Here is a 13,128-nt window from a genome sequence, read left to right on the forward strand (position 1 = left end):
CATTATTCAACCAAGATTCCAAATGGATTACTTATATACCCAAATAGATAATATACTAGAATAAAATAGAAAGGTTTCTATAAAATCCCTTAAGACCATAGTCCTGAATGGTGTTTCCTATATTCCTGGAATCCATAAAAGTCCTTACTGTGCAGTCCTACACAACATAACATTTCATTAAAAAATGAACTGCTTATGAAAGTGGTCCTTTAAGATTATAATGGAGCTAAAAATTCCTATTGCCTGTTTATGTCATAGCTGTCTTAACAAAATAGCCCAACACATTACCCATGTGTTTGTGGTGATGCTCGTATAAACAAATCTGCTCTACCAGGGCAAAGTAAAGTATAGCACATATGATCATGTGCAGTATGTAATTCTTGATCATAATAATAAATTATTATGTTCCTTGTCTGTGTATGTATTATCATTATTTTAGAGAGGACTCCTTTCACTTATTTTAAAAAAAAAAAAAAAAAGTTAACTATAAAACAGCCTTGGCAGGTCCCTCAGGAGGAATTCCAGAAGGCCTTATTTTCATAGAAGATGACACTTCATGCATGTCATTGACCCTAATGACCTTTCAGTGGGATAAGATGTATAGGTAAAAAACAGTGATACTGATAATCCTCACCCTGTGTGGGACTAAGCTAACATCTGCATTTGTAACTTCATTTTTAACAAAAAGTTTAAAAAGTTAGCTTAAAAAGTTATATACACACACACACACACACACACACACATAAATAGGAAAAAACTTAAGGATTAAGGCAAAATATTTTTATGCATCTGTTCAATCTGTTTTAAGCTAAGTGTTATTATAAAAGTCAAAGTTTTAAGTTTATAAAGTTATAGTAAGATGAGGTTAATTTATTATTAAAGAAAGAAAAACATTGTTAATAAATTTAGTATAGCTTAGGTATACCATGGTGATAAAGTAGTTAAAATGTCTTCAGCCCACACATTCACTCCTCTTGCTCACTGACTCACCCAGAGCAACTTCCAGTCCTGCAGTTTCCATTCATGTGCTATACCCTATACAGATGTGCCATTTTTTAATCTTTTATATTGCATTTTTACTGTGCCTTCTATATGTTTAGATACACGAACGCTTACCATCATGTTACAGTTGCCTGTGGTATCTAATACAGTGACTGTACTGTGCAGGTTTGTAGCCAGGTCATACCATATAGTGCATAGTGAGCTCTACCATACAGGTTTATATGAGTACATTCTATGATGTTCTCTCAATGATGAAATGGCCTGATGACTCATCTCAGAATGTACCTCCATCATTAAGTGTATGTGGCTGAATTTTATGCATTTCCCCAAACTTCTAAAAACCTGAGAGCTTTGAGACTTTTGGCATTTGACTAGAATTATATCTACCCAGTGTAGTAAACAGCTCAATTGATCAGAAGCTCTAACAGATAAGTTTGGACAACATTTTTGTTAACAGAATGATGTCATGAAGTCATGTGTCATATAACTTTATCCTGAATATATACAGAGTGATGGCCAGAATACACGATCAATAACAGAAAGCAGTATTTAAATATCTGGAATTATCCAACCTCAAATATCAACTTCAATATCCAACCTTAAATATCTGTATGATTATTTAACTCTGTTGCTTGTTAGCATCACAACTGTATATGTACTTATGTTTCATAATATTCTTAAAATTACTGATCTTTGGATAAAATCTGGATCAGCAGTCACACATATGGAACATATTACTTTTAACGTGCACTTTGATAGACAAGATCTTTCAAAACATTAGTCCATTGGGGAAAAATTAATGAAAGGTCCAAAACCACTGACCCAAGACTTTTCTCCCAGAATGTCTCTGAACATTTTGTACCACTAGAAACTTCCCTGGAGGCACCTTCTTAATTATAGGTAAAAGATCCCAACAGTGATTCTAGCTTCAGTTGTAAGGCTTCAAAATTGTTGGTAGATAGCTTCCTGTACATATTCCCTTCCCTTTTCAAGTTTTAGGGCAGGTTTCAATCTGCCATACTGCCCTCCTGGGTCTCATCTTACCAGGGTATTTGACTTGGCATGTTGTATGTATGCAGAGATCAGGTGTATGGGTTAGAGCAGAGATAGGCTGAACTAAATCTATATTTCATGCATCTGCACGTTGGAGCTCCATTTCCATTGACCTGTCAGTTTGGTTTACAGCCAAGAGGGTAAGTCTGTCCCCTTAGTAGGGTTGAACAGTTTCCAGCTTTTAAATGGGAATGATTGTGCTGTTTATAGAATCTCATTTCAACCTGTGAACACTAATGAAAAGAAAAGTGGGGGAGGATTCTTCATTTAGCTCTGAAAATAATTAGTAAGCACAGATAACATGATAAGACATTATGCAAGCCAGTTAACAAACTTGATTTTTGTTCTCATAGCTGACTGTATCTACAGAACAATAAAGCATTAACTAACGGTCTTACCTGCTTAGTATTTTTCTAACTTGGTGGCAGAGTGAGAGGTTTGAGGACACTGCAGGGATATGGGGTTCTTGCGCCCTCTTGTGAGCCTTGGGAAGAAAGCATTTTTAAAGCAAACTAGTAAAGGATCATTATTCAGCCAGGGAACCATTTTCAGGCAAACCAGGCTCTACTAGGTTTGACCACCCTTACTGAGTCAAGAAGTAATGCCATAGACACAAATCATCTGTAAGTCTAGGATTTGGGGTTTGGAAAAGTAGAGTCCCCCTTGTCTTTTTTTCTCCTTCACTCTTAGTGAAGAATTTTTAAACCTCAGCACTGTTGCTATTTGAGGTTGGATAATTCCAGCCCCAAAATCTTTCCTTGTAGTGGGGCTGCCCTGTACATTCTAGAATGTTGAACATTATCTCTGACCTCTGCCCACTCAATGCCAATGGTATCCCCCCAACCCTGAAGTGTGACAACTAATATATCTCAGATATCGGAAGATGTAAGGAGGGAGCAAAACCACCCCCAGTGAAGAACCACATTCTAGTACCTAAGAGGAGGAATTCTGTGAAACAAAGACTGGCTTATAAGAAGTTGAAGTCTAATTAAAATTATGATATATACGAAAGAGGTTCCAAAATTTTTAAATGCTCTAAATGTAAAGGAACTATTAAGAAGTCTATTATTTGACTAAAAAGAATAAGTTTAAAAAACAATAAAAGAAGAAGAAAAAAGTATTATTTGTTTTTATAGAAACCATTACTTGCTACCATTCTGATTATTCAAAACCTACTGAAATGATAAGATTTATGTCTTTGTCTTCCCTGGTTCCTCTTTTCTTCTCTATAATAACATATTGAGAGATAATCAAAAGTTAATAGGTATGGTAAAGATGAAGGAGGAATTAAAAAGCAAGTCAGGGAAATGCCTGGCCTTAGTAATCTAGATGAAATGTCACCTTTCTTTCCTACTCACACCTCCATTCTTGCTCCCAATGATAGAAAAAGTTTTTTACAGTTATATTCCTTTGACTTTAATGTTTTACTCAGCAAACCTTTATGAAAGGCTTTTTTGTGCTAAACTCTGGATATTCCAAAAAGGATAGGACACATGCTGCCTGTCCTCAAAGAGCTCACAACCCAGCAGGATGAAAGACTGTGCCAGGGGGGAAAAAAGAAAAAAAGCCAATCACTGAAACAGGTGAGGGCTTTATTCTGGTTCATATTATTATTTTTGTAGTGCCCAAAAAAGTAGGATGCCTAAGGCTATGACAAAAGATAAATATTGTCTTAGCTTCACTGCAATAACAAAGTGCCATAGACTGGATGACTAAACAACAACAATTCACCCAGTTGTGGAGACTGGGAGCTCAAGATCAAGGGGCCACCAGGGTCAGAGGTGAGGGCCCTCTCTTGAATTGCTAATGAACTCCTTCTTGCTGTGTCTTCAAATAGCCTTTCCTCACCCGTGTGTGGGTGGGAAGAAAAAGGACGTGAACTGTGTCTCCTCTTCAAAGGGTACTAATCCTGTTGTACAGGGGCCCCACCCTCAAGACCTCTTCAAGCCTAATTCCCAAAGGCCCTATCTCCAAACACAGCACACTGAATTTGGAATGGGAAACACAATTTAGTCCATATCAAGTGTAATCTCAAGAATTTCAGCACTTAAGATGAAAAAATTTGGTTTCATATAAATATTTTATTCATATAAATAACAACAGAGAAAATGACTGACTGATTTTAGTGTCCTTCTCCTGCTTAGTACCTCAGCGCCTTTTGCACTCTTATAGCAAAACTGATGAGCTGTGAGGTTTCCCTCTCCTAAAGTGACTAGTGGGAAATGTTTGCGGTACATAGCAGTCCTCATTCAGACCCAGGCCCCTCACATGGAACTGGTCTACCTCATCATCCTCACCAGAAAATCAACATCAGGGCTTCCTTTCCAAGGTGGGCTCCTTTCTTGTGCCACCCACACAAAGTCCTTTTTGACAAGAACGTTCTCTTCGACCTGCTTTGTCCTTTTTCTCTTCGTCGACTTTGGTTGAGGGTTGGAGTACTCTGCAGTGAAGCATACTTGCTGCTTTGAGTGTGGTGAATTCTGGTGACAGTTTTCACACTGTTCTTTGGATTTAATGTCTTAATGAGTCTGGCTGCTCTTCTGCCATCTGGTAGGATGTGTCATCCATTCTCAAGCTTATAATCACCTCCTACAAAGGACAGCCCTTACCTGTATTGCTGTTTTGTTTGTGTATTTACCAGCTATCATTCCATTTCATTTGTCTTACAGTGACAGTAAGCACACTGTCTCATACACTAAGTTTCTTGTATAAAGCATATACATATGTATTTTTCCTACTCATTTGATTATTTACAATTGGTAGAATTCTCATCAGGTAAGAGCAAAAATGAGTAGATTTTTCTCACGTAGTTGACTGACACCTGTGTTGTTTTATAGTCGTTACTTATACTGGATGTTGCTAGCCTATATTCCCATTGCCTATAGATCAGCAACTACTAGAGCCTATGGGCCAGCTCTGACCCATTTCCTGTGTTTGTAAGTAAAATTTTACCAGGACACAACCATCCATTTACATATATGGTGGCACTACAGATGACAGCACTGAGTAGTTGCATCAGTGTCTGGTTTAGATAGCCCAGCTTTGCTGTGTTTGGGATCAGTACTTACCAGATTGCAGTGTTTACTATGCACTGCAGAATGTCTGGAAAAAAGAGAAAAGTAATTTCTCTTTCAGTAAATTAAACTTCTCATGATCCTTTGAGAGGCTGATGAATATTATCACTAAAGAATATAACCCAGAAGCCTGGGTGCCATCTACTGACAGGATGGATAGAATACCAGGAAACACCACTGTATAGTGCTAGTGCACTGTCCAGGCCCCCTTGAAGGTCACTGAGGCTTCCCAGGAGTGGAAAGGTGCCTAAGAACAGAAGGAAGGATGCAGACCAGGGTTCAGGTGTGAGTGGTTCTGCTGGGAGGGTTTGGCTCTCTGAGGCTGGACTGCGCTCACACCTCCTTTGTATCCCCTCCAGAGTGAAATACAACAAGTAATTACTAGCTGTTTTTTCCTAGGGAGGCAAGTACATGCAAGCAGTGATTCAGTACGGGAAAATAGTATCCTGGTTAGACATGGAATATGGTCTATCAGAAAAGGAATCAAAAGCTTCTGAGTCGTTTCTGCTCGCTGCCTTTCTGAACCTGGCCATGTGCTACCTGAAACTTCGAGAATACGCCAAAGCTGTGGAGTGCTGTGACAAGGTAAAGTTGTCTCTGTGAGATGAACTTTAGATAGTCCAGGTCTTTTTCTTCTTCATGTCCATATGTGATTTTCATTTACTCTTTTTTCATTTTGCTTTGTTTTAATTATTTGCATGTTTGGGAATTGTTTCCCAATATGAATTGGAGAATTCAAAAAGATTTCAATTATAATCAGACTTTTCTGACTAGAGTAATTATCAAAATACCTTATAAATAAAAGTTTTGATAAAATTAAATAGCTTACATCCATAATCTTCCTTTACCTATAATATTTGGTATCAGAATAGATGTAACTCCTCAAGTTCACCCTCCTACCCCACTCCAGGTGCTGGGGCCTCTTCCCAGGGCCTCGTGCATGCTAGGCAGGTGCTCTGCCACCCCTATTACCCACCCCTCTCGATTTATTTTTAAAAGAGGGAATTTAACTTGAGTTTTTCAAGACTTTGGTATAACAGACTGTAACTGCTCATATAAAAATATATGTAGATACTTTTTATTATAATCATATTGAATACACACCAATAATTTGGAAGATCCAGAGCGTCCATTTTTACAGTTCTGTAACTATTTCCAGCCTTTGAGTGCTTACATGAGGTTTGCCAAATGTGCCATTCTGATATTTTTATGTACCAGGCAATGCTGACTCTTTTTTTTCCCCCATTGAGCCACATTCCCAGCCCTTTTTATTTTATTTTGAGGCAGGGTCTTATTAAGTTGCTTAGGGCCTCACTAAGTTACTGAGGCTGGCTTTGAACTCACGATCCTCCTTCCTCAGCCTCCCAAGTTGCTGGTATTACAGGCATGTGCCACTGTGCCCAGCTGCAGTGCTGACTCATCTCAGGCACATAGTTTCAGAGCAAACAGTGTATATTATACTGTGGGTAAGAGCTAATAACTGGATGCATCTTAAAGATAGACAAAGTGATGAGAAAAATAAAAGGAAAATATTTTGTATATTCATTGTAATTTTTTTTTTCGGTGCTGGGGATAGAACCCAGGGCCTTGTGCTTAAAGGCAAGCACTCTACCAACTGAGCTATCTCCCCAGCCTCTGTAATATTTTTTTAGTTTTGTGGATGATCAATGTTTCCTATCATATTATACTACATTTTTGCCTGAGAAAGGGATATTGTTAATTACACCTTTTAAATTTTGTGCTTGTTTTTTATTATAAAAGTAATATAGTTATTCAGAATTTATATATTACAGAAACATACAAGAAGGTCCATTCCCAAGATCAGTTATTCATTTTATACATATTCTTTCCTTTTATTCCGTATATAGTATATAACATATATGTGAATTGTTTTTTTAAGTGAAAATGCATAGATTGAGATATAGTTTTCTTTTTTTCTGTTCTCATAGAGTTATATTCCAGAAGGAATTTAGATTGTGTAGCAAATAACTTTTTTTGTTCTTATTAGTTATACATGACAGTAGAATGTATTTTGACATATTTTGCATATATGGAGTATAGCTTCTCATTCTTCTGATTGTATATGATGTAGAATTAATTAACTTGGTCATGTAATCATATATGCACATAGGATAGTAATTCCTGATTCATTCTACTCTCTTTCCTATTCCCATTCCCCCTCCCTTCCCTTCATTCCCCTTTGTCTAATCCAGAATACTACCGTTCTTTCCTACCCCCCACCCCATTGTTGTGAGTTAGCATCTGCATATCAGAGAGAAGATTTTGCCTTTGTTTTTTTTGGGGGGATTGGCTTATTTCACTTACCATGATATTCTCTGGATTTAGATATAGTTTTATGAAACAAAAACATCTTTCCATCTTTAGTTAGTCCATCATAGAGCTCTCCCTTATTTTTAAGATCAATAATGGATCTTTTTAAGATCTGTTGTATGTATCCATTCATAGTTTATTTAACCAATCCCCTTTGGAAGATTTCCAGGTTTTTGATATTATAAATTGTATGACTTCTCTTTACGTGCTTTTGGGAATGTTTCCCTAGGATAAATTACTAGAAGTGGAATTGCTAAGTCAAAAGACATGAACATTTAAATTTTAATATACATTATCATTGAATATAATTAGTATTTTTTGTTGATATTAGCAGCAACAAAAGTTTTACTTTTGTTTTTCTTGTTTACTAATGAAATTTCACATCTTTATTAGCCATTTGTATTTCTTCTGTGAATTGCCCATTTATGTCTTTTGACTAGATTTTCTGAAGCAATCTTGATTAAAGCAATTGAATGGTAACCATTTGTTCTCACTTGTCCTATAATTTTGTTGATTGTCTTTATAAAGTTGTAATATTTACGCAGTTGAATCTATCATTTCCTTCCTAGTACGAAAGTCTTCCCCACCTTAACATTATAAAAATAACTCATTTTTATGTGGGTTTTTTGTATGTAAATGTAATTGTTCTGGGATCATTTTTTGTGTTTATGATGTTAGGTAAGAATTTAATTATTTTCTGTGTGGGTGGCCACTGTCCCACCCCCACCTATTATGGAGTTAATACTTTCCCCATTGATTTATATCATTTTTAAGATATTGTTTAGATGTTGATAGACCTTTATTTTATTCATTTATTTATATGTGGTGCTGAGAATTGAACCCAGTGCCTCACACGTGCTAGGCAAGTGCTCTACCATTGAGCCACAACCCCAACCCCTGATTTGTATCATTTTTTTTAATGAATCTGTTTTTGAATGCTTTTATCCATGTACTAGTAAGTAACCAAACTTTTAATTTCAGTAATTTTATAGTATATCCTTTCTGCTAGTCAGATAAATCCCTTTCATTTTCTTTTTTTCCCAAAAGTTTTTCACCAATTCTTGAACATTCATTTGTTCTCATGAATTTTAAAATTCACTTCTCCAGTGCCTCCTCCCAAATATCCTTGGGATCATTCTAGAAATTGCATTAAATACAGAAATTAATTTGAGTAGTATGTTAATTTGATCAGTCTTTAATTGTCTTGAGCCCCATTTTTTCCTTCTTCACCTTTTATATCTCCCTTGGCCAGAGGGCTTTAGTAAACTATTTTTAAAATTTCTTCTTAAAATCCCCACCAGTAAGAAGGGTTACATTCGTCCTTTCTAAAATATAGACCATCTGTTCCTAGGCCCTTGGACTGGACAGTGCCAATGAGAAAGGCTTGTACAGGAGGGGTGAAGCCCAGCTGCTCATGAACGAGTTTGAGTCAGCAAAGGGTGACTTTGAGAAAGTGTTGGAAGTAAATCCCCAGAATAAGGCTGCCAGGCTGCAGATCTCCATGTGCCAGAAAAAGGCGAAGGAGCACAACGAGCGGGACCGTAGGATATATGCCAACATGTTCAAGAAGTTCGCAGAGCAGGATGCAAAGGTGTGTGCAGAACCCACTTGCCTTCAAGTAGATCAAGAACTGACCTTGCCTCTTTGGATTTTCTTCTAAGAAGCTTAAGCGTAAGGGACAAGTTCAGGTAGACAACCAGAGGAGCACAGGAACAGGGGTGCTTGGGATTTCATACACCATACTTCCAGTCTGATCTGAGGCTGGTTTGTATCCAGAGGTGAGGAGGACTATTCCACTGACCAAAGGCATCCATCGATTGTGAGGCACTGGCATATCCATGCAAGATATAAGGAAATAAATTCCCTGATACCCATCAGGTTGCTTCCCCCAAGTAACACTTCTTTGTTGAGACTTCCAGTGTTCACAGGAAATGGGTATTATAGTAACCCCACCATTACGCCCTTTACCTTGACAGTTAACCTGCAAATGATAGGAAAGATCTCTTGGGAGAGGGTTCAGCCTCCCCTACTCCATAGTCATTCTCTGGTCCCAAGTTCCTCTTCCACTCCCCGCCCCCACCAATGGACTAAATTACCAATAGCTGCCACCTGCAGCAAGCCTACTCACTGAAAGAAAGGGGAAAGCTCCCACTCCAACTGTTGTAGCAGAGCCCTGACTTACTGTACTGGGCAAGCTAGATAAAGTCATTATAATACACTCTCACTTTGGACCTGATAAGCACTCAGAGGAGCCAGAAATTTATTTCATTTCTTTATTCTCCAACCCTCATGATTTCTTCTTCCTTAGGAAGAGGCCAGTAAAGCAATGAACAAGAAGACTTTAGAGGGGGTCGCCAATGAAAAAGGAACAGAAAGTCAAGCAATGGAAGAAGAGAAACCCGAAGGCCACGTATGACACCACGCCAAGGAGGGAAGAGAGTCCTAATGAACTCAGCCCCTCCTCATTGGGCTTTTACCCAACTCAGGACTAAACAGTGTTTAGTGTAAAGTTTGTTATAGTCTATGTGATTCTGGAAGCAAATGGCAAAACCAGTAGCTTCCCCAAAACAACCACCCTGCTGCTGCCCAGTGGGTTCATTGAGGGGGTGGCGTGGGACCACTCCAGGTAGAACAGAACAGAGAGGCTGTTGTTGCCGAGAGATTGAGCCAACAGCTGTCGTTTCAGTTTGTCAACCTTCATATCCATCACAGCGTTCCCGGAGATAATCCTAACAATTTGGGGCTGTGAGATTTTACATTTGAACTTTAACAGCATTGCAGAAACCTTTTTTTAAAAATATGCTTAATCAATTTCTCCTTTCTTACAGGTGGGTAGGGCGAGGGAAGGAGAGTGAGGTGGTTTTGTTTTTTAAATGGCTGATGTGCTGTGAATGCAACCTACCGCGTTTTTAACCAACAGAACCCAAAGGCAAGAGGTATGGAGCCCCTTCAGTTCCACAGCAGCATCGCAGACCTGAAAGCCAGACCCTCAGAGGCCATTTGCTTGCTGACTTTGCTGCTTCCCAAGCTCCCTTCTCCCTTCTTGGGGAGAGTGGCTTTCTGCCACACCCAGCCTGCCCCTGGAGGAGTAATTCTGTCATTCATTCCGAGAACACCCTTCAGCAATGATAATGAGCAGACAGAAGCTTCTGGATTCACCTTCCCTGATTTGGATGAAGTTTTGAGTTGCTGAAATGTGAAAAGAGCCATCAAAATTGTGCTTTTTTTTCCCCCTCCCCTATTCCTTTAAGGAAATGTTAGTTAATAATGTTAGTACGTAGTACTTCCTGCAGCATTGCTATCAGTCAGCTTCTTGTTCCCTTTCAAAGCCTTGTCATTAAGAATTTAAGACTTGTAATAGCTTGACCTGGAGTGGATTTATTTACATATCCATTCAGTATAATGCAGCTTTTTGTCTTTTTTTTTAATTGCTCATAAACATATGTATACTGGCTTATGGAACTTTACACTCCTCTATCATGGGAAAAAAAAAAAGTTGACTTTTTACTACTTAGTACCTTAATTCTTAAAAAACAGAATTTGTGGGGCTGAAAAAGTAAGTAGTTGCTGTTCTACATTAAGGGTTTCACCTGCAGGTTCACCAGGCTGCACTGGTAGCTGCTTCATTCTGCTGTGAGCTGTGAGAGTTAAGAACAGCTTCCCGCCAATAGGTACATCTAGCCTGAATCTCCAGTACTTGGGCATTGAATTAGAGCAAGTCTTAAGACAAATATATATAAATATATATATATATATATATATATATATATATATATATATGTAGTAGGATTTTAGTTCTTATGGGTAAATAAATGAAGAAACACTCATGAGAATGCATTTGGCAACTTGAAGAAGCATTTGCCTAAATCTAGACCATCCCACTTTCTTAAATCCTAAAGAACACTGGCTGTTAGTTACATTTTGAATTAGTTATTATTTTTACGCTGGTTTTAACATTTTCATTATTAGGTTAGGACCTTCAGACCTAATAATCAGGTCATTTCCTTTTACCCCTCTAATTCCTCATTTATGCTTTTGTCTTTTTTCATGTAATATTTCTTTTAAAAGCCCCAGTCTCACGTAGGAAATATGAAAAACAAAAGCTGATTTTGCATATTTGCTTAACTGTTTAGTATTTGTAGCTCTGTTGACTAGAGCATGAAATTAGTGAGGCCAAGAATGAATTTTTGAGTCTAGCTTTTTGCAGGTAACAAACAAGAAAACTACCCCAAAACTCAGATGACCCCAACCAGCTATGTCCCTATTGTGCTGTGGGCCAGCAGGGGAACTGGCCAGTGTGCGGAGAGAGGGTGGGGGGGTGCAAGTAGTTCCAAGCCACGGGGTGTGTGAAACTTCACATATTCTCTATCAAACTTAGTAACCTTAAAATGTAGAAATCAGAAGACTTCTTGGAACCACCTTTTAGACTGATCTTGATTGGTGAGGCAGCATATGATGAATTTTAAAATTGGTTTTTAAAAAAAATCACTTAGATGCACTTTTGTTTTCCTTAAATAAATTTTTTAAAATGTTTTTCATTGTTCTTAGTTTTGCTTAGTCTTCAGGGAAAGCTTTGGGAATACTCTGGTGGGGGCCAACTTGAAGAACTGAGACTTCAGAAAATTGGCAAGAGACAATATTGCTGTGTCCTCTCACCTGAAACCAACATTGGGCTGAAGGCAGTGGAATCATGCATCTTTGTTAAACTGAACCAAATACTGTAAAAATAACAGGTTTTTTTTTTTTTTTTTTTTTTCATTAACTATTGGATATTCCACCTTTTAACTGATTTTACGGTAGGTTCAGTTTGGAAAATGAAGTTTAATTGTGACCTTTAATAAATATATGAAACATAAGTCAGCATGTCTGGGTGATCTCTGCTGAGCTGTCGCATGGGGTGCTCATCCTTACTTCCTCTGAAGGCCTGAGGTGATGGCACGCTCCTCCAGAAGGTGGTGCAGTGCTGGGGTAGCAGTGTCCATTTCTCTGGTGGGAACTTAAAGGCCAACACAGGCTCCAGGCACCCTTTATTCCCTTATCTCTTGAATCCTTAGCCTTATCTCCAGATTTGAATTGTACTCCTCCCTGTTGCTGTCAAATTATTTGATAATGAAATAATTCCCTTTATTTGCATGTTTTTTTCCCTGTGCAAATAACAGTCCTACTAGGGATCTTGAGGATGAGCCAGAGCAAGTTTCCTGGCTGTGAATTCCTGACCTCAGTTATTCAGAGGCAGCCTGCCCACCCTCCAAAGCACAAGGAGTAAGTGAAGAGCTTTGACCAAGTTCTTCGACCTTAGCAGCGAGCGCTTTGAACTCCCTTTTAGGGCGGGGCATTATTAGAACCCTGTAGTCTCTGAGACTGTCACCAACACTGGTGACAAAATGCTTCAAAATTGAACTATTAGTCAATATTCTGAAACTCAGAATCCCCCAAACTACCTGTGTATTTTTCCATCAACTGGCTACTTGGGTATCTAAATAGCAATGACTGATGAAAGTGTACCCAGACAGACATTTTCTAATGGCTTGAAAAGGTTCAGGAGGCCCTCAGAGCTTCCCTTCATGATTTCTCTCCTTCATGTCCGACATAACTTCTGTAGGAAATGGAAGAAAGAACCAGTCTCAGTGGTGCACACCTGTAATCCCAGTGGCTCAGCTCTCGTGGC

The 13,128-nt window shown here is 38.4% G+C and overlaps 1 protein-coding gene across 4 annotated transcripts in view; it reads left to right on the top strand.

The window, feature by feature from the left end:
- Window positions 1–11,184, top strand: part of Fkbp5 (FKBP prolyl isomerase 5) — a 97,997-nt gene extending 86,813 nt beyond the window's left edge. For all 4 annotated transcript variants that reach the window (XM_047557117.1, XM_047557118.1, XM_047557119.1 and 1 more), the window contains 3 exons: window positions 5,529–5,714; window positions 8,812–9,051; window positions 9,769–11,184. In XM_047557117.1, the coding sequence (XP_047413073.1) occupies window positions 5,529–5,714; window positions 8,812–9,051; window positions 9,769–9,876 (534 nt within the window). In that variant the 3' untranslated portion in view covers window positions 9,877–11,184. The remainder of the gene's footprint in view (window positions 1–5,528; window positions 5,715–8,811; window positions 9,052–9,768) is intronic.
- The last annotated feature ends 1,944 nt before the right edge of the window (window positions 11,185–13,128 follow it).

The sequence above is a fragment of the Sciurus carolinensis genome, chromosome 7 (genome assembly GCF_902686445.1).
Source record: "Sciurus carolinensis chromosome 7, mSciCar1.2, whole genome shotgun sequence".
NCBI classification, from domain to species: Eukaryota; Metazoa; Chordata; class Mammalia; order Rodentia; family Sciuridae; genus Sciurus; species Sciurus carolinensis.